The 22,097-nt window shown below is 43.6% G+C and overlaps 1 protein-coding gene across 2 annotated transcripts in view; it reads right to left on the bottom strand.

Annotated features, from left to right (window-relative positions):
• The window catches only part of pdzrn4 (PDZ domain containing ring finger 4), a 434,538-nt gene that overhangs the window by 4,353 nt on the left and 408,088 nt on the right, over positions 1 to 22,097 (bottom strand). For both annotated transcript variants that reach the window (XM_048607770.1, XM_048607769.1), the window contains exons 7-10: positions 15,488 to 15,589; positions 10,372 to 10,434; positions 4,907 to 5,008; positions 1,507 to 1,623 (exon numbers count right to left, since the gene is read on the bottom strand). In XM_048607770.1, coding sequence (XP_048463727.1) covers positions 1,507 to 1,623; positions 4,907 to 5,008; positions 10,372 to 10,434; positions 15,488 to 15,589 — 384 coding nt within the window. The remainder of the gene's footprint in view (positions 1 to 1,506; positions 1,624 to 4,906; positions 5,009 to 10,371; positions 10,435 to 15,487; positions 15,590 to 22,097) is intronic.

Raw genomic sequence — 22,097 nt, 5'->3', positions numbered from 1 at the left:
CTTAATGGTATGATTTGATCATCGTGCATCAGACCTTGTGTGTGTGTCAAAGTTGCAACATTTTATTTCAATGATTAATCACTGGACTCAGGATGTTAATGCCCTTCTCGTTCTGTGGTTAATAATCCTTATCCTCTTTAATTAATCCCAATGTGAATTCAGTCAGAACATTGACAGCATTTGGCTACAGGATGGGACTTGGCCCATGGCTTGTATGTTGCAATGGAAGGTACCTGCAAATCTCTCTTTGCTGCCAATGTGATACTTTTTAGCAAGATAGGACAACCTGAGATCAATGCAGAATGCTCATCGATGTCCATGTTTAACTTGCGTGGCAAAATGCATGGGCCACCGTTCAGCAATCTGCTCAGTGTGAATGTAGGTCAAGGCTGCATCTTTCTTTGAAGTAAGATAAATGCCAACCTGAGATTAACCACACTGTTTCAGACTAATTCAGTTCGCTCTATGATAGTGGTAACCGTCCCTGTTGTACTTCATTGTAGAGCACAGCAATTAGAATGCTTGAGGAATAATCAGATAAGTGAACTGGTTGCAGATGATATGGGAACTTCATCAGTGCTCAGTTCCAATCAGGATCACTTCCAGCTGGACAAATCCAGTCAGTGCCAGTTAGAAGTGACACCATTGGAATCTGTGGGAGATCAGAATAATAATGGACATCAGTTTTCTGGCTTTCTGGTTGACTCTCATCGTGGTCAGGTGTAGCACCAATCAGAATAACATGACAACGAGGGATGTATGAACTAAATGTGTTTGTCAGCTGCCATACAGGGGACTATAGTAGCTGATTTTGGTGGTGTGTGATCTGCCTCCAAGTCCATTCCTTGCTTGAACACTCCAATCTGTCAGATGTCAAAATTTAAATCGAAATCCTGCTAATTTTTGTTTGGAATTAAGTGGGGCAGCCTCAAGCTGAATATCAGGAATTGTACCTGTTGAAGTTTACTTCTAACAGATTCACTGTCCCTTTCAGAATTCAAAGGGGGCTAGTGCGACTAATGCAAATATCCATGCTTCAATATGACAACTCGAGTGATGGATTGAAGTATGGATTATTTGTACAGAATGGGGTGACTCTAGTTAGTATGGTGGGGCAGGGAGCGGGGCTTGGGACTAAAGGAGTTGCTTTCCCAGAACCACTTTGGACACTGGGCTGAAAGGGTTCTATCTGCTGGAACCCTTACATGGCTCCACAAATCATGCTTAGAGCATGGAAACAAGATGCGCTCTATCTCTGGAGTGAAGTTGATGAAAACAAACGAGATAACTCCTGACTGAAAAGCATAAACATGGAAGGAGTGCAGGGACTTTCTTCTTTCTAGCAGCCTTGCATCAATCAACTGCTTTTTCCTTAATAAAGGTTCTGCAGGGCACAGTGTTGCTAAAGTGAACGTCACGTTGTGCAAATGTTTGTTGGTGGTATGCATAAATGCTAAGCTGAAATATCAGACACCTTATCTGATGATAAGCTGTGATGAATCTTACCTGCTCAAGAGTGGTAGCTGTGTACTGCATTGCCTGATTATGTTGCTGTTCCAACATATCCATATGAAGCTCATCAAGAAATTCATTGCGGTCATCATCAAGCCATCCTTCATCCAACTGGCAGAAATGGGAGAGAAGACAGGATGTTACAAAAAGAGGGTCGAGGGTCACACTGCAACACCCTGCACAAGGTCTAACACAAACACACAACACTTAGAACAAAAAAATGCAAATCTCACATATTTATGTGCACAGAAGGAACACAAATCAATTCTTTGCTCCAGATCCTACCGCAGCCCAGGAACAACATGAAAACTGCAAATATCACGACCATCCACAACTCTTGCAAAACCACCACATGAACAAGAACAACAGACAACTTACAAAACCCTTCCACACAAACAACACCTCAGAATTTCCTTCTACAATGCTACACACACTAATCATTTGCTTCACACCAATACATCTACCACTAACAACTACAGAACCAGACAAAGCCAGACATGCATACAACACACAACCCACAACAAACACAAGTACCCACCATGAAAACGCGTAACACCACACCTCCACTGGTAAACACAGCATACTCCCTCAAGAACACAGAATAATACAACGCCTACACCTCCTACACATTCATAACCGCCGTGATCTAACTGACACACATCATACTGCGCAAAACATAGCCTTCAACACTCTAGCCCATCCACATTGCACAAATGACTGACTGACAACCTACCAATCAATCAACACACAATCCAGTTTTCTGGAAAAGTCCAATATCATACAATGCCTCAACTGTTCCACCCAGCCTTTCTTGAGATTGACACCATTTCTAAGTACACTGCACTCCACATTTCCAGCACCATTCTCCAAACCAAAAACGTTTTCATCTCATCCTCATCAATATCATGTGTCTGACACTATCATTCCCTCCCCACCAAACAAACACATCAGATAAGACCTAGGGCAGCACGGTAGCACAGTGGTTAGCACTGCTGCCTCACAGTGCCAGGGACCCGAGTTCGATTCCAGCCTCGGGCGACCGTCTGTGTGGAGTTTGCACATTCTCCCTGTGTCTGCGTGGGTTTCCTCTGGGTGCTCCGGTTTCCTCCCACAGTCCAAAGATGCTAAATTGCCCGTAGTGTTCAGGAATGTGTAGATTAGGTGGGTTATAGGGGGATGGGTCTGGGTGGGATACTCTGAGGTTCGGGGTGGACTTGTTGGGCCGAAGGGCCTGTTTCCACACTGTTGGGATTCTATGAGACAAACAGCTGCTGTACCTACCCATCACAACCTGATGCACCTGAATCTTATCCCCATCAACCTTCTCAAGCAAAAAAATAAATCCAAGCCCCTATACTCATCATTTCCAGCGATTCCTTGAAACCACACACCATTTCAATAAATCACCTCATTCCCCTCTCTTGTGCTGTTACACCCTTCTGCTATTAATATGAAGACTCCATAGACTACACAGCCACAAGGCATCAATGAGATGCCAGACATCTCAAACAACAGTTACATCTGAATGTGAAGACTACACAACACCAAAGCACATTTCAAGACAAATCTGTCAAATGGCCACCAAAACTACACAATGATGGAACAGAAACAGGGAGCAAATTAACCCACTTCTATTCCTAGCCAAGGGTAGCTAACTGAACTGAAATGCACAAAACAATTCAACTGCAAATGTCTGATGACTTCTTCACTAACCGCATGCACACACAATCACTCCACAGCGCCACAGAAAAACAAACACATTACCATACAAACAGACTCTAAACCTCCAACAACATACTGTCCAGAAAATACATAATAAGATATGGCCGCAATTATGCACAATGCTGTTGCACAGAGGTGACCACACATCTTACAACGCATATGGTACACTAAACACGCATGTGAAACACCAATTAGATCAACTCCACAATCATATGCACCACACAAAGAAACACTGGTGTTTCTTGGAAACCCACACCTGTCACATCCGTAACCGCTCCTTCAAGGAGACCTTTCAGTCCCACACAATAAAGCACAACTGTCACTCTCACATAATTGAGATGTAAACACTGCTATTCCCTCCACAATGCGTTCAAATAACTTTCCCATAAACATGCAAGATTTCTGTCACTTAATTCTGCAAGATCATCAGGTATGCCTTCGATCTTCTTAACTTTATCTGAAAAACACATAGTGTCGACTAGCCTATCACACAAAATCCCAGCAACAGTACCATGACAGAACACAGTCCATGTAAAGGTCCACATCCTTCAGCAAAAGATTCCGAAATAAACAGGATTCACAACATCCACTTATGGGTGGTTTCCCCCCACTTCTTCCAAACGCTCATTCCCAAAAACACATGAACATCATAAAAGACCTGGTGCTCCATTATGTTCGCCCTCTACTGTGATACAATCCTACTTCGCTATTCCATACACTGCCACAAATGCATTGCAGGATCAAACCTACAGATTCAACTGCTCCTCTGGTGTAATTTAGCTGCCACCAAACTTCCAAAAGCTCCAGATTTGCACAACACCACTTTCTGAAACTTTAGACATTGCATCAGCAACGTGCAGATGTTGCAAATGAAAGGATGCACTTAGTTTGATGTCCTACATTCTGTCTCATCATTGTGAATCCCAGCAGAACCCACCATACCCTAGTACTGTACTTCATTCTACAGTACCAATTCAGACATATAAAGGACTCATCTAGGGCCATGGCATTCTCATATCTAAAAAAGCAAAACATCTGCATATGATACCACAGAAACAAGACATGCACCACTGAACTGTCACAATATCTCTGTGAACTACATATGCCCAATGAGGATGTATTCTGTCACTTTCATTTTGACATGAACAATACCACTTGGTAATCACTGCAAATTTCACCACTTCTTCATGGTGCTCCTATCGTCTTTCAAACTGCTTAAATTTGACAGATCCCAAAGCCTCAACCGCATGGAAGAGGAGTCAACAAGACACTTTGGGCATTGCCCTGATTCCTACTGTCCACACTGGCTATGGACATCAAAAGAAAACGCCCAATCTGACAAAAAGCCTGGGTTCATGCATTAGTACCACTTCAGTCTCTGTGGTACAGTCAGTTTGTGAGCAGGTAATCCAAGCAGACATGTACAAAGGCAGTGCTGAATGTCACACCTCAAAAGTCTACCTCACAGCCGACACTCGGCTGGAACAACGTTATTCTGCCCAGTTAACTGAAGGCTGTTACCGATACCTCGCGGTGTGATAACGACCTGCTGTGTTCACTTAAACGTCAAATGTGAAGGATGCCTTTCGTCAGGAAACTCTTGATGACTGTTCTGACATCCGAAAGACTTTATCCAGATCGAAAACTAATTTGTTCTGGATGCGATACTTGCCTGAATCTCTGGTCTGGCGACCAGCAACAGAATGTTCCTGCTTTCCTCGCTGGACAGTAAAGCCACGGCCTCCTCCCGATCTTGAACGTCCTTCCCATTTATCTGCGAGAAACAAACAAGTGGTCAAGGCAAAAAGGCAGCTGTTGCTTTCACACCGTCGACACTTAACGTTAGGAAATACAAATCACAACTCATCTCGGTTAAGAATTCATGTGGCTTTCTGCACAGAACACTCCACTTTGGGACCAAAGCAACAATCGCCAATCGATTAAGGAACTCACTGCATAACGTTATGGATAGACAAAGGAACTTTGATGTCACAAGAAGCCTTAATGTTCATCAATGCCCAACATGTGTTCCATTGACCAACAGACATCCGCCAACTCCATTCAGTGATATGTGACATGTGGCATCTTCTCTCCCTTTAGAGATAATGGAAGTGTCCCTCACAGAATACAGTACTGCAGTTGGCATCAGATGGGAAGGGAGGAATCCATGAAACGTAATGCTGCATGGTCTCGCAAGTTGCATTCCTACTGGGCCCATGACTGCTTTACGCTCCTTAGACCGAACCAAAATGTCCTTCTTTAGGTTACAACACATAAACATCATTTCCACAAAGAACTCGACTCACTCATGACTGTGGCTTATCATTACCCTGGCAGAAACAATTTCTCAATTAAAATTTGAAAAGCACACACCTTTTCAAAGCAGAACTCACCCAAAGACTGAGGAGCTTACCTCACGAATGCTATTGTCTCCTTACTTTGGAATACTACTAACGACGAAAATGGTGCAATGAAATTTCTTCCATGTACCACATCCACCAGAACAGTTAATGGACCGTCTTCCTATTCCCCCGCGTAACAAAAGAAGACACGTTTCCACATACTCCTTCAGTTTCATTAACGGTAGGTTGAAATACTATCGAATTTAGCCTGAAATCAACAAAGAACCTTGTCCCGCATCCAAAGCGGCCCTCGAATCTCCAATATACCTGACTGCACGTCACACAGTTGGCACTAATTCTTTGTCTTTACGCTCAGCCAATTTCACACGATTAACTGCCCTATATGTGCGACCACCTTAAAACAAATGACCTCCATGTTGTCAGCAAGAAGCAATTGCTTCTCCTAAGTGTACACAAAAGGAGGCTATACTTTCATTTTGGACTTGACACGACAATTAATCTTTTTACTTCTTGACCAGGTCAGATACTGTGCGCATCACTATATAAACCAATAACTTTTGCAAATAGTAAACAAGTAAAACTAATCCTTCGCCAACACTGGAATGGTATATTTTTGGGCATCCTTCATATTTCCACTCACCGAGTAACCAAATGAGCTCACCCACCTCGGATCGAGTACATAAGAGGCAAATCAAAAGCTATGATAACGCTCAAGCTCAGGTGTGACCATGACTACACCGACACGATGGGTTGAGACACTGATTCACCTGCCAAGTGCAATTCTCCAATTCCAGCTAAGTGTCAACAAACAATGTAATCAGCCAAGAAAGTGACAGTCTATTTTCAGCTCAGGCTAAAATCAAACTGTGGTCTGGCTTTCCATTAACATTGAGGACTTTCAAAATCAATCTCAGATTTCAACACCCTATGAGGTCATGTCACTCTCACAAAGATACAAGGCACTAGTTGACAATCCACCAGATCCATAAAAGATCACTCTCTCACACAAATATCATGTTGGATTTCACAGTTCCAGAACAGCTTGTCCAGGATCGTCATTTCAAATATTGCACACTCACTTTGTCTGTGACGATTCTCAAAAACACACAATGACAAATTCCATTTATAAACTTCCTCTCATGTAGTCACACTTACCCAGCTCGTTGGGAGGAAGGCTCTCAGATAAAATATCACACCCAACAACAGGAACAGACATTAGACCAACTGCCGACTTCGTTACAGATGCACACATTAATAAACATCGTTTAAAAGGATGTACATTTACAGAGGGAATTTCACGATTGAACCCTTGATGAACAGATGAAAGATCGGCCATCTGTTGCTCACTGATGTAATGCAAGGATGAACAGAGGCTCCATTTGGACAAATGTAGGGATCTGAGCATTTTGGCTGAACAACGTTTTAAACATGGCAATGGAGTAGTTTGAAATTACTAGCAAACTTTTAGACAAAGCTCTTGGACAATGACAGTCAATTGATGACAACCAAGAGAATGTGGCTGTGGAGCACCAAGAGGTCAATAACATTTGATGGCTGACAAAGGATGTAGACAGCAGACAAATAGCGAAGGAGCTGCAAGGATGCAAAAATGGCAAAAAGATACAACAATTTCTGAGAAACCCATCAAAATAAAACTACCGATCATCTAGATGAAGGATGAACATCGACAAAGCACAAACACAGAAATTACTCTAGAAGTTCAGCAGTTCTGGCATCATCTGTGCAGAGAAAACAGACTTAATGATTCGAGTTCAGTGACCCTTCCTCAGAACTGAGGAACTGTCACTTGATCCAAAACATTAACTCTGAAACCTCTCTACAGATGCTGCCAAATCTGGTCATCTGTTTGATCAAGTTCTGTTTTTCTTTCTGATTTACACCATCCACAGGTCTTTCTGTCTGTGTCAACAAAACATAGCTGACTACATCCACACACACTCCACTGTCAAGCGAACAACTTTCGCTGTTTCTGACATCATCACAGATACTCAATAAATACCAGCCTAGCCAGTGATATCCACAACCCCAGAAATGAATTAAAAAATCTAAGCTTGTAATACCAGCCACAAGATGTTATCTCCTTGAATTTGCCCATATCTCTCCTTGCACCACTGACAATCCCAACGACATTACTATTCGATCCCTCCATACCAGACAGAAATTGCTAGTGCCTTTTTAACAACTTATTCATTCCAACAAATGAGCAGCTTCAATACTCAGACTCCAACGATCTGCGATATTGAGAAGTCATTACACATTTCTTTCATAACATTAGGAGCGCTAGTATGCGACTTGACCTTTAATCCAAACCTGCCATCTAATTACATTATGACATGTCTGCACCTCGAGAATATTTTGCCACCTTTGAAGAACTTTCATTACTGACAGTAAACGATAACTTGTCCCTTGCTCTTTCATTTCTACGACCCACACCTTTTGCATTTGCAGCTGGAGTGAGATTTCCACATCTCCACTGTGGGAAATATATGTGGGAAAGCATCTCCCCTTTCCTGAAAGTCTCAAATATAATCTGAGGTTTGCTCCACTTTGCTCTGAATTCCCCCACCACAGGAGAAAAAAAACCTCCTCCGCATCTACCCTATCAAAACCACTTTACCCTTCACACACCTTGGCTGTACCATTTCAAGGTCTTCATCCATTCAAACGTACAACTGCACTGCATACACCTTACAACAGTAGACACACATTATGTCTTGCCTGTTTGAAACACCTACTCCTCTTTTGCACTCTTCACTGAGTTTTGCGATTTCAACTATGCACGGCTACGAATTTTGAAAGCGAGCACACCTGTTTCAAGGTATCGCACCCCACATTATGACAACCCACTGATACTTTTGCTACTTTCATCTTTATCCTATGATGTTCACAGAGACTTAGCAGTTGCTGTACCAGTCGCCCTGTGCCTCCTGCAAAGAAATGAAAGAACCTGAAGAAAGGTGGCTGAAAAATAGAAACTCCTTGCAAGCCAAAGGAACATCTCAATGAATCTTGTCGACTGCACTTTTCTAATGTGTTTTGCTTCTTTATTTCTTACTGTACTCAAAAATAACTTCTGTTTCTCCTCGTCCATCTGTGCCTCTGAACACAGGACATGTTATAAAACGGGGTTAGACTTGTAACTGGTAAAGCTGTAAGTTGATAGTTTATTGTTCTTTACGTGTAATTAAAATGTACGTATTTCTGATAACTCCCACCAGCTTGAGAGGTGTGGCATCACATGTGAGCAGTTTCTGTCAACGTGATTCCATCACACAGGTCATTCAGGAAATCGACATGTTTAGATCGAATCCTTACCTTTTGCTGCGATCCCAAAGTAGTAGGGCTCAGTGATCACTTTCCCAAATATGTTGCGACACGTTGAAGGATAATACTTAAGGATAACAGCGTCTTCGCTGAACCAAAATCTCTCATCCCCTGTGTCACATCAGTACAAGTGCTCAGCACCTTCAAAGATCTTCACATCCTTTGTCAATGCCTAGTCGGCACTGATGTTAGTATAACCTCCAAGCACCGATATACACTTACACCGTGACAAAAAGCACTCAGGATGCCACATTTTCTCAACACCTTCATCGACCGATTCTACCGACTTCACACACTGCTCTACGTGAGACCCCAGATTCTCCTTAAGGTTTTGGAGTAGATTTGTAGCTCGGGTTGTGGGTGTTGAGGTTGGTTGGCTCGCCGAGCTGGTTTGTTGTTCCGCAGACGTTTCGTTGCCGTGCTTGGTAACATCCTCACATACATTTCACTACGGAGGAAACCCGGAAGTGAGGCAATCCATCGCAACGGACCCCAGAGTTTAAAAGCCAGGCGGGAAAACACACCGACGCTTCATCAGAGGCTGCACTGAGGATGTTACTAAGCACGGTAATGAAACGTCTGCGGAACAACAAACCAGCTCGGCGAGCCAACCAACCTCAACAAACAGATTCTCCTTGACATCACCCCACTTTGTGAACGTTATCCTACTACCTTCATTCCAACATACAGCACTTCAAAATACAGTGTCGAATTTCTCCTACCACGTGCCACTTTGTTAGTTTTGCCCCTATTCTTCTCAATTCTGTGACTGTTCTCCTCATCCTTTGTTACATGTTCATATTTGGTCACCACCAGGTTCATTGACGTAAGCTACACTATGCTCTGGTCTCGACATGGTCTTCCTCAGAGGATAGTAGGGGACAACATACCTCATTCCAGGTACACCTTGTCAAGTTCTGAAAGAAACTGGACGCATAAAATTAACCAGATGGTCAGTACGCATGAGGAAATACATACTTTCTGGTTTGAAAAGATAGACAGACACAGTTGCCAATTTCACAAAGTGTTGTGAGTGAAAACGTTCATAAAAGAATGACCACCGCACTCTAATAAACATAACAATGTTTCTGGTTATTTTGAACATTTCATTTTGGAGCAGATCCATGTTATTTAGGAGGGTCCCGGCTGATGGTTGCTATAGCAATGACAGCCTGAGCTGCTGGCACCAGCTGTGGGGTTACATTTCATGCACGAAACTAGGAGGCAGCCCGATGGAATTAAAGCAACTGTGGGCTTATCACCCACATGCAGCATTTGAATTCAGTTGTACTCAGGGACGACGCTCAAAGGCAGCCACCTGCTCGCCGATCTCTCTCTCTTGTCGGTTCGTTTACGTTATGGTCAACCTTTCTTCCTCGGTCTCACCCTGCGCGAGTTCCCTCACGTTAATGTCTCCCCCCAGGCTTACCTGAACAATCCGATCGCCCTCTCTGATACGCCCATCTTTGGCCGCAATGCTGTTCGGGTCGACCTGGAGAAATCATGGGAACGATTAAGATTAGGCAAACGAGCAGACAAACCATTAAAGGCAGCCGTCTACAGCAAGCAAACGCAGGCGAATACAGTTAATCTGCAGGTCACATTGGAGCTCATTTGACGGCAGACCAGGTTCAGGGGGACTAAAGGATGAATTCCTGTGCTGACAGTCAAAGATTCCATACATCTTGATCCTATACAGTTCGATCTAGCATCTCTCAGTTGTAATCTCAGTCCCTTCAGAATCTATACTGTGAATGTGGGAACCCCAAATTCAAATGCCTTAAATCAGGCAGGTAAAGGAATGTCCAAAGCGCTCAACATGTCAATGGATTCTGATTTCACCGATGCATCGACTGACTCCAAGGAAGATTGCACGTGAAGCGGAAGTCAGTGGTATCAGAAAATACGGCAAGGTGTTCCAGCCCCTGAGGGGAACAGTAAATGCACCGTAAGAAGCTCTCAGCCAGTCACGCTGCAAAACGATTCCTAGACACTGCCTGGGCTGATGGCGCTTCTTCTCATGGGGGTTATTTAAGAGCTGCAAGCCAGAACTGTTTACCACATAACGGGACCCATACCAAAAGGATCCAGATCACCGAGTGGATCGATCGAGATCCGTTCAAGAAGGGAAGCAGCGTGGTCTGGGAGTAAACTTAAAACAGAACTTTCCACTGTTGCGAGAGCAAACCAAGTGAGAGACTCCGATGTGTTGCTTGGACACAGCTGAAGAGGTCACAGTGCTGGCAGGTCTTAGAGCATGGCCTTAAAATGCCTAGTACCATCCGGATGACCAAAGTGTATAACAGATGGAGATGGAAAACAGAGGAGAGGATATGGGACAAAAGAGAAAATTGGCATGGACTTTTGACGGGCTACAGGCCCTCGTTGTGAACTGTACAGCACACAAACAGTCCCTTCGGCCCACAGTGTTGTGCTGAATATGACACCAAATTAAACTAATCCGTCTGCCTTCCCTTGGTCCGTTATGTCTCCATTCCTTGCATTTTCATGTGCTTATCTAAAAGTCCCTTAAATATCCCTATTGAATCTGCCTCCACCGCCACCCCCGGCAGTGCGTTTCAAACTCCTATCACTCTCTGTGTTAAAAAAAACTTGCCTCTCACATCCCCTTTGAACTTCCCCCCCCTCACCTTAAATGCATGCCCACTAGTTTTAAACAATTCAACTCGGGATTGATAGTCAGAATCTGCTTCCCAATCATCATTTTAGAGACTTCTATCAAGTCTCCCCTCAGCCTCTGCTGCTCCAGAGAAAACAACCTGAGATTTTCTGGCCTCTCCTTGTAGCTCATATCCTCTGATCCAGGCAGCATCCTGATAAACCTCTTCCGCACCCTCTCCAAAGCCTTCACATCCTTCCTGTAATGTGGCAGCCAGAACTGAAAGCAATACTCTAAGTGTGGCCTAACCAAAAACTCATAAAGCTGCAACATTACTCTTGTACTCAATTCCCTTATCAATAAAGGCAAGCATGCCAAATGCCTTCTTCACCACCCTATCTACTTGTGTGACCACTTTCAGGGAGCTATGGAATTACAGCCCGAGATCCCTCTGTACTTCAATGCTGTTCAGGGTCCTGCCATTAACTGCATACTTTTCCTTAACATTTAATCTCCCAAAGTGCAGCATCTCACATGTACCCGGATTAAACTCCATCTGCTATTTCTCTGCCCGTATCTGTAACTGATCAATATCCTGCTGTATCCTTTGACAACCTTCTACAATATCAACAACTCCACTGATCATTTTGTCATCTGCAAACTTAGTGATCCACCCATCTATACTTTCAGCGAAATCATTTATATATATATCACAAACAGCAGACATCTCAGTAAAGAACTCTATGGAACACTGCTAATCACAGATCTCCGGCTAGAAAAACACCCGTCCACCACAACCCTCTGCCTTCTTTGGGCGAGCCAATTCTGAATCCACATGGCCAATTCACCATGGACCCTGTGCATCTTAAGCTTCTTGATGAGCCTATGATGATGGACCTTTTTGAAAGCCTCACTAAAACCGATGTAGGCAACATCTACTGCCCAACCCTCATCAATCAGCTTTGTCAACTCCTTGAAAAATTCACTCCACTTACTAAGATGTGACCTGCCCTGTGCAAAGCCATACCGACTGTCCCTAATTAGGCCATGCTTTTCCAAATGTGTGTAAATTCTTTTCCTGAGAATTCTCTCCAACAGCTTCCCGACCATCCATGTGAGACTCACTGGTCTGTAGTTTCCTGCATTATTCCTGTTTCCCTTGAACAGAGGAACAATGTTAGTTACTTGACAGCCCTCCAGGACCTCTCCAGTGGCTAACCAGGATACAAAGGACTTTGTCAAGGCCCCAGCTTTCTCCCCTCTTGCCCCTCTCGATAGCCTGGATTATATACCATCAGGCCCTCGGGACTTACCTACCTTCATGCTCTTTGAGAGACCTGACACCACTTCTTTCTTGACCTCAAAATGTCCTAGTGTATTACCGTGTTCTGTACCAATCTTACTGTCCTCCGTGTCCTTCTCCTGGGTGAATCCAACACTAAGTACTCACTTAGGGTCTCGCCCCCGACCTCTGCCTCCAGTTGCCTCCTATATCCTTGAGTGGTCCTACGTTCTTCCGAGTTATCCTCTTGTTTTTAATGTATGTATAGTATGCCTCAGGATTCTCTTTAACTCTAATTTCCATAGTCATTTCATGGCCCCTTCCTCTCCTAATTCCCTGCTTGAGTACTTTCCTGCTTTCTTTATATTCCTCGCGGGCCCTGTTCAATTTTAGCTTCCAAAATGTTACGTTTACTTCCTTTTCCCTTTTGACTAAATTCGCAACCTTCTTCATTATCGAAGGGTGCCTTGCCTTGCTAATCTTGTCCTTCCTCCTGACTGGAACCTGCTGGTCCTGAGCTCTCCTCAGCAGGTCTTCAAATGATTCCCATGTGTCAAATGTGGACTTGCCTGATAACAGCTCCTCCCAATTAACACTCCCTAGCTCCTGCCTAATACTGACATAATTTGTCCTCCTGCCATTTAGTACCTTCCGGCTTGGTCCTGACTTATCCTTATTCATAACTATCTTAAAACATCAGGAGTTGCGATCACTGTTTCCAAAATGCTCTCTCACTAAAAGGTCAGTCACCTGGCTGGGCTCATTATCCAATACAAGGTCGAGTATAGTAATGTTGCTAATAATTCCATTTCACTTTGAATTTCAGCCCCTTTGAAATAATATTTTCTTACATCTTGTGGGTGTATTGTATGCACGATTTTAGATATGGGCTGGACTTCATCATGATACAAATCAAAGACTGGCAAAATCTCAACTGTAATCAGCACCCTTCGTCACCATCTCTTGACTGGGTGTCATCTTGTCTAACTTTTCTTTGGACATGTGCACGATTATTTCGACGGTAAACATTGGTGTGTACATTGGGAGACCTTGCTTTGCAATCTACAGCTTCTGTAGCTCATCAAGTGTCACTTATTGGTGCAATGCTCAGCTCCAGACTTCCCAGTGGACAGTGATATCCAAAAGATGAGACACTCATAGAGAAGTTTGTATTTTGCACTAGGATAGATGAATGATGGCCTGACCCCTGTTTTAACTGTCAAAGATAGGTACAGTATGGACAAAACTCCAAACGTCTAATTGTAACTCCTGACTAAATTGACAGGATGTAATGCTGATCCCAGGGATCGGGATCAATGACATGTCTGCTCTTCAAAAGGACTGAACCTTAAATTGCAGCATTTCCCCATTTACCACTATTTACTTACAGTTTGGTCAACGCTGACCAGGGACAGAAAGTTATCCAGTTCTTCCACCACTGTTCCATGCACAATATCACCGGGCAAAAATTCAATACGGGTTAGTGGAGAACTACATGTTTTATACAGGTTTCTCTCTGTCAAATGCATTCACGATAAGCAACTAATGAGGAATTTGATGAAAGGGTCCGAGCATTTATGTGATCGAATGAAGCTGTGGCAATCATGCTTCATGGTTGCTCTCGTCTGATACTAGTTCTTGTTATTGCATGTTGCACAGCTTTGGATACAGATTATCCTTGATCAAAGTCACCATGGTGCAGAGATGAGTGATGAACCTGCCACCGAGGGGCACTCCTATCTATCACCCTTGGAGCAATTGCTATCTTCGCCCGTTCGTTTCTCTCGCCTGCCTTTCGGATTTGTTTCAACAGGCTAGGTCTCTGCAATGTTCTGTTTTAGTTTGCCAGGGTTAGCTCTCCAGTTGTATTCAAGTGCCCTACCCCTTGTGTCCTTCCATTCCCAAGCTCCCTACTTTCATTCCATTTTAGATGCCTCAGTCACTCCACAAAATCATACCAATCTTGGCACGGGTGTCAGACTGCAGGCTTCGAAACAAGCCCAACTGAAGAGTTTTCACTTCAACTGTCCAGTGCTGTCAGATTTGAGATGAAGGAACGAGTTGCTGACACTTCCAGTGCAGCAGGCACAGCTGGCATAGTTTCAACTGCACATCTCAACAGTTTCTTGTCAACTGAGAAACCAAACCTCCCGACAATGTGTCTGCATTGAGAATGGCCGAGAGTGCATGACAGACAGAGGGAGAAAAATCCCCAACCGTTATGGCCCACCTCAGTGTATACCCTGCACCTATTACTGCTGGACTCAGCAGTGTGCCTTTCCGCTTATGCTGATTATAACATTTTCTCGATGGACGCAATGCCCACATTCCTCCCCACACCCCTGCGAGCAATCTTTCAATTAGGCAGCTAAAGCCCTGACTGATGAAAGCTTTGCTGGAAAAAGACAGCATCTGTGGGAAGTACCACGCGATTTTTGTCGTTTAATTTTCCTTCGCTCTGACAATGTTCAGTAATTAAGATCGACCATTAAAAGATTTGCTTAAAATAAACAGGCTGTAATAATCATATTATCTGGGCGATGCGATTTACCACAGCAATTAGAAGTGACAAGGCTTGGCGCACTGCCAACCCTCTAAAGTCAGCTCCATGTTAAGCTGGTGCTTCCTTCCACAGGAGCTTACCTCGCTCACATAGATGCCACTGTCATCCTCGTCGTCGTCTGTTCTGTAACAGACAGTCAGGCCCAGCTTCTCCTGGCTGCTGATGCGGCGCAGCTCAACCTCCTGAAAGAACACACACAGCACCGGCCGTTAGTTTGTTTCTCTAACCCCCACGGTCTTACCTTGTGCCCTGACCCGCTTTGCCCGTTTCCAACGCACCGAAAATTTCACTCTCCTGAGACACCTCCCTCCCATTCAGCTGGCCTGACCAGCTCGAAAACCATTCATGTGTGCTGGTCATTTTCCCACAAAATCCTGTCCTCTGGTACTTGATGCTTGCAACGACTGGCACTAACTGGTTCCAATCAAGTCCTTTTGAGACAGTGACTGGCAAAATATTTGTCCCGCTCGAAGTGGGAGCCCTGATTTCACACACAACCGGCTCTGGAAACAGTTACACCCCATCTAGTCATCTCAGAATGCGGAGGATTGTCCACCCCACGTTGAAGTTTCCCCTGTAGGCTGCTAGATGTAAAGTAAACAGAACATTTGCAATGTTCAGTAAAAGCAATCAAATTACACCACTGAATATGAGGATGCCAGACAGGGAGAAAGCAGCTTGGACCACATCCACAAGATGAGGGAGCAGCTTCACCCCAAAGTCCAGTATCTCCTCCAAGACAATCAGTATTGGGAAGTCCTTTGTGATATTTCCAAGAGTGCCAATCGCAAATGGAGCTTGTCATTGAGCCATGACAGCAATCGGCCAACCGTCACCTTCTGGGACATTCAGACTGCTCTGGGATTGCAGCTAGGTTCTCCAGCTCAGGAAACAACTGGGAGAAAACAGACAAAAAAAAAATGTTCCTGGCATATTTTCTCTGACTTTGTTTACTGGCAGGCACAGAGCTGCACCCCCTTTGCCATGACAATGAGTGTTGGCACACTGACCCATCAATGAAAACCGCAGCATCCAGACTTAACGCTGCCTTTACCTTCAGGAGGGGTCGCTGCCTGTTATGGACAGGAATCCTGACTTATTACAGCTTGCTTGACCAGTTTAACTTCATCGCTACTTCCAGTACATTCCATGCCCAAAAGTGCATTCTGGGGAAACCATCAGCAGATGCTACCAACACTGGCCAATGCAATTGTTTCCAGTACTCCAGCACCTTGTTCAACAATGTACAGGTGAAGCTCTGTATGGCAATGTTTCACTTTGGTAAAAAGTGGAGGGGAGGGAGGGGGGTACAGTAAAGAGTCAAGGAAAGCTGGATCAAAGAGTGAAGTAATGGACACAGTGACAGTCTCCGAAACTCAATCGAAAATTTCCTTTCGACATTCCTAATGGCATACACTGACCAACCCTCTAACATGGAATCCACCTTGGTTACAGAAAATGTGAATTGGAAAAGTATTATCATGCACAAACCTGGATTTTTTTCTTTTCAAAAAAAAAAGCATGGAATCTCCTTTTACACGTCTGTGATGTGCAGAACCATTGCTTGATAGCCAAACTTTAGGGAGTTACTCCTCCTCACTTCTCAGCAAATAAATTTGGCCAAGTGAATGACAACATTCCCACCAAGTCTCAATCCCTCTGCTGGATATAGAACGTAAACACAAGACATATGTCTTCAATGATAACCCCAGGTGATTGGCAGAGACCAGGAAAGCTGGGAGCTGAGCTGAGCCCTAGCGCAACAAACGTGTGTGAGACTACTAATCGCTCCTGCCAGCATATACGCGATTATAGTCCAGGTCTTTGGCTATGTCTACAATAAACAGGAACTCACTGCAGTAATGGAGATTTTGTGAGCAATGGAATACACGATCCTTTTTGGTCTGCGCTCTCTCAATTCAAAACACTGCTTTTTTAATATTAACAATGGTAAATGATCAGAGAATGAAAAAGGAACTGGAACATAAACTACATCGCGGTGGAAGTTTGTCTAAACTATTTTGGAGTTTTGTATCTGAGCCACTCTGCCACCTTGTGACCACTCACATGCAGGTTACATTTCAACAAAATTGACCTTGAGGATAGTGGGACAGGAAGACACCATTCAGCTGCTAGAGCCTGCTGCACCTTTCAATCAGGATTGAACTCAACTTCAACCTCACATAAATCTCTTTTACTAACCATGTTTATGATGTCGGGTGTTCTTTCAGTACCATTTGCTTTCATTCAGAGTAACAAGTGTGTCACAGCAGGCTAGTTCGTCACAAGACTATCACAGCCAAGCTGCATCTGATACTAGGCTGACACAGCTCCCCCAAAGTTGTCTTCGGAAGCAGAAATACTAAGTTTCACTTAACCTGCTGCCTTGAAATCCCAGGAATGGACTGAATGCAAAATGTCTAACATTACCTCTCAAAACCCACATCACAGGACTGGTGTCCCAGTACTATCTTTCACATCGTTTAATGTGGAATACCTCACAGAAACTATTGTCGCTTGACGCAGCGACTCAGGAATTTACAAGAAAACCAAACAGAAAATGTGCATCAAATTCATGCACAGAATCATACAATGGTTACAGCACAGGAGGAGGCCATTTGGCCCACTGGATCTGTCCTAGCTCTTTATGGGTGACTCAGTCAGCCTGACCCTGCTTCCACCTTTTCCATTGTGCCCTCCAAGTGTTCTCTCTTCAGGCGCGTATGAAATTGTTTTTGGAAAGCCATGATTGAATCTACCTCCACCACATTCTCCGGATGTGCATTCCAGATCTTAACCACTCTTTGTGAGTAAAGGTTTCTGTTTTCAAAAAAAAAATAGAACCTCTCCTTGTCCTGGTAAGTTTATCATCCCTCCGTCTCCTCCACAGACACAGATGGTGGAATTTTGGCTCTTAATTCAAACCAAGCACACATTTTATTGCAAAGTGTGGTGCTTAGCCAGGGCCTCAGTTCCCAGTCTGTACTGAGATAGTTCACCTTGGCCTAAATGGGAATGGAGGTTTGAGTGAGAAAAGGAGGGGTGGGTGAGTTCGCTGCTAGGACAGGGGTATCTGCAGAAGATGTTACAAGTGCTCTCAAGAGTTGCTCCTCTGCAAGGAAATGATGATTCCCAGTTGTTAATCCAGTGACCTCTGCTGGATAAAAATGCTTGGAGTCAGTGAAAGAATATTCCAGATGTGTTTTCTGCTACTTGCTGCAATCAATAGTTCCCTCGTCTCCTTGTGCAACCATGGTGAATCATCACAAACAGTTCATTTTAAGATGGTAGCCTGGACCCTAACTTTTTCTTATTTTAAAGGTATAAGTGAAGTACCGTGTTCCAGATGCGATCAAACTACTCATCATTAAGCAAAACACAATTTATTTAAACACTTTCGGTAAAATATAAATAAAAGAAACAGGAATTTAGAATAATTTAACAACTGGAAAGTTTAACCGAAGAACAGATATCTTAGAATTCCTACAGTTCCTACCATTTGGGACAACTAGTCCACACCCATCCTTCGAAGAACATCCTACCCAGACCCTCACCCCTACCCTGTAACCCTGCATTTCCAATGCTGACAGATCTAAGCTACACATCCCTGAACACTATGAGGATTTTAGCATGGCCAATCCACCTAACCTCCACATCTTTGGACTGTGGAAGGAAACAAAGGCACCCAGCAGAAACCCAGACATGGGCAGAACGTGCAAACTCCACACAGATATTTGCTCGAGGATGGAATCAAACCCAGGGTCCCTGGCACTGTGATGCAGCAGTGCTAACCACTGAGCCACTGTGCCACCCTACTAATCAACTGTTCCAGTACAGTAACAACCTATAAACACACCCCTTGGCAAAAAGACAAGTTCAGACACAGACTCTCATGTCCAGTTTTCCAATCCATGAGGAAAGAGAACATCAAAAGAAAATTTAAAGAGTGTTGCAGACAGGAGACATTCACCGAAGCTTCCAACTCTTTTCAGACCCCAACAGCTTCTGACGTTACTGAAAAAAACACCCAGAAAGCCGGTTCTGAGAGAGCTGGCCACACCCATTTGGTTTGTTTAAAAAAAACCCCAAAGCCTCACAAGGTGTCTCCACAACTTGTCTTCAGAAGCCAGTTCAGAACCTCTGCCTTACAATGTCTTCAAAAAGAAAAGGACAAAGTAACCCAGTGTCACAATAGACACCAAACTTTTCATGTCCAAATGGCCCCTTCTTCAGATATTAAGATCAGTTACGTGCTTGCTATGTTTGAACATGGGCATTAACTAAGCGTATGATCAGATTCAGGCATTGATGCTGCTTTGGGTGGATCGCCTAAAGAAATTTCTGGAAAACCTCAGCAGGTCTGGCGGCGTCTGGGGAAAGAAAGCAGAGTTAACGTTTCGAGTCCAGTGACCTTTCTTCAGACCCGTTCCAAATCAGCAATTTCTGATTCTGAGTCTGACTTCCAGCATCAGAACTTCTTAGCCTAAACATACATACTGCTAGCTAGCCCAAGAGAAAAGTTAACAAGCTGGCATTTATAAAGCCTCTTTCAGTTCCTAAAGGAGCCCAAAGCATTTTACAGATAACTGAATACTTTATGGCTTTCACCACTAGTGCAATGTAGATTAATAACAATACCTTCTTATGTAGGTATCATGATTTTGTGGAACTATATGGACTCTGAACACATCTAAGTCTAATCGGAATGGGAAAAATCTGCTACAATTTAAATTTTTGTTTTGTAAACTATTTTCCGAAACTACGTGACTCTTTCTTCCTTGGTTTCGATGGTGCTTCTTTTTAGGTAAATCTCTCAGATATATTTTTAGCTTGAATCATCTAAGAGGGTGTACCTAACGTGTGAGCCACAACTGTATAACAGTATCCAGACATTCTCTGACCCGTGGCTGACTGCTCAAGAGGATGAGGATTTTGGGCAGTTCTTTTTGTCACATGAGCTGCCCCACATCACATTACTTTGGCCCTTCAGCCAATGATAGATGCATCTAGAATTGTAATTAAAATTGGGCTTTCCCTTTCTATTAGACAGGGTGTGATACATCAGAAAACTTATCTGGAAATCACCAAGTCGTCACAATCCAGAATCCGTCCACGGAGCAAGAAAAGAATTTGAATATAAATCAACCGTAAACAGCCGTATTCATTTAATTTGAGTGTTGCAGATTGTGTTGACACGCAGAAAAGCAAACAAAGAATGAAATGCACAGCATTGCTGAATCGATCCAGTCAAGGACAGACAGACAAGGTACAGGAGGACGCTCCTCTTCACAATTTCATGGTGTATGATGCAGGGAACATCGTACCCTGTAATTAGTACAAAGCGAATGGCAGACAATGGATGGGACAAGGACGAAGAACAGAGGCTTAAAGGAAATGAAGTGAAAGAACGAGAGAGAGCAGGAGGAACGGAAATTAAATATAAGGCGAGGACAGAGGAGAGAAAGAGGAAAGGGAATTAATTACAACGAGGCAAGAATAAAAAAGGAAAAATGGAAAGGGAGTAAGGAAGTGAAAACAGAGAAAAAAGACAAGAAAAATGGGAGAGAGAGAGGATAAGAAGATGAGGAATAAAGTGATGAAAGAGAAAGGAGATGAAGTAGGAAGAATAAAAGAGATAAGAAAGGGAAAAGAGAAAATGACTAAACGTCGAGAAACATCTCGAAACAACACAATAGATCACATTGTCATTCAGACACAGAGTAATGGAATGCTGCTGTAAACTGAAACACTGAGTTTTAATTTTCTCCATGCACTAGAAAAGCCAAAGTGAAAACACAAAAGAAATCCTGCAGGTCCTTCCGATCGTCTCATTCCATGCTCCTTCTCTGGTACAGAGCTGAAACATGCTGGGCATTTCCGACTCTTAAATCTTTCCTTAACCATTGCTGAAAAGAAATAAACTCGGAGCGCCCTGATGTACTTGTTCACTCATTTTGTCTGGCACTTGCCTCTCCTTTCTTTTCTCCCCCGTCCCCACCCTCCTACAGTAGTGTGTTTTTGGCCAGGCCAGGGTGGGGGGAGTGCTGAGCAGCAGAAAGTAAATTGGGAAATTTGTTACCGGTGACAGCTATGGATGACAACTGTCGCAGGTACATTGAATGTCAGCATTTTGCACAGAGCCATTGTACACACAGGCATCATTTACAGGGCAGCAACATTCCAACAACACGGTGCAGGCCCTTTTCCAGCTGCTTTGCACTGGGAGGGCGCCTTTTCCGGGTTTACTTTGCATGGACTGTAAATTCGCATTTTTTTTTTGTTTTAATTTCCTCCTTTTCTTTGTGCCAAACAGATCATTGACGATTAATTTGTCTGCTTCCTCGAATCTGCACATAGCACCAGGTAACCCTGATAATGATCTGATGCTATTCATTAGGAAGCTGGTTGACCTTCATGTGTATCAAACACCAAAGCCTGAAGACTAAATAGAAACAATTTATTTAAAAATCCACTTTTGATTTTAAGGAATTCAAAAAAGACCATTTGTCACTGATGAAAATTTTCAGATTCGCTCTAAAAAAAACTGTCAACATGTGCCGTTGCTTGGGGGTTAGAAAGAGGAACTTGCAGTCCACCAGGTAATCCTTCTCCCAAGAGATAGTAGGAACTGCAGATGCTGGAGAATCCGAGACAACAAGGTGCAGGGCTGGATGAACACAGCAGGCCACA

This window comes from Rhincodon typus, chromosome 18 (assembly GCF_021869965.1).
Source record: "Rhincodon typus isolate 14 chromosome 18, sRhiTyp1.1, whole genome shotgun sequence".
In the NCBI taxonomy this organism is placed as follows: Eukaryota; Metazoa; Chordata; class Chondrichthyes; order Orectolobiformes; family Rhincodontidae; genus Rhincodon; species Rhincodon typus.
The sequence above is the reverse complement of the archived record's forward strand: the minus strand, read 5'-3'. Positions and strand labels throughout refer to the sequence as shown.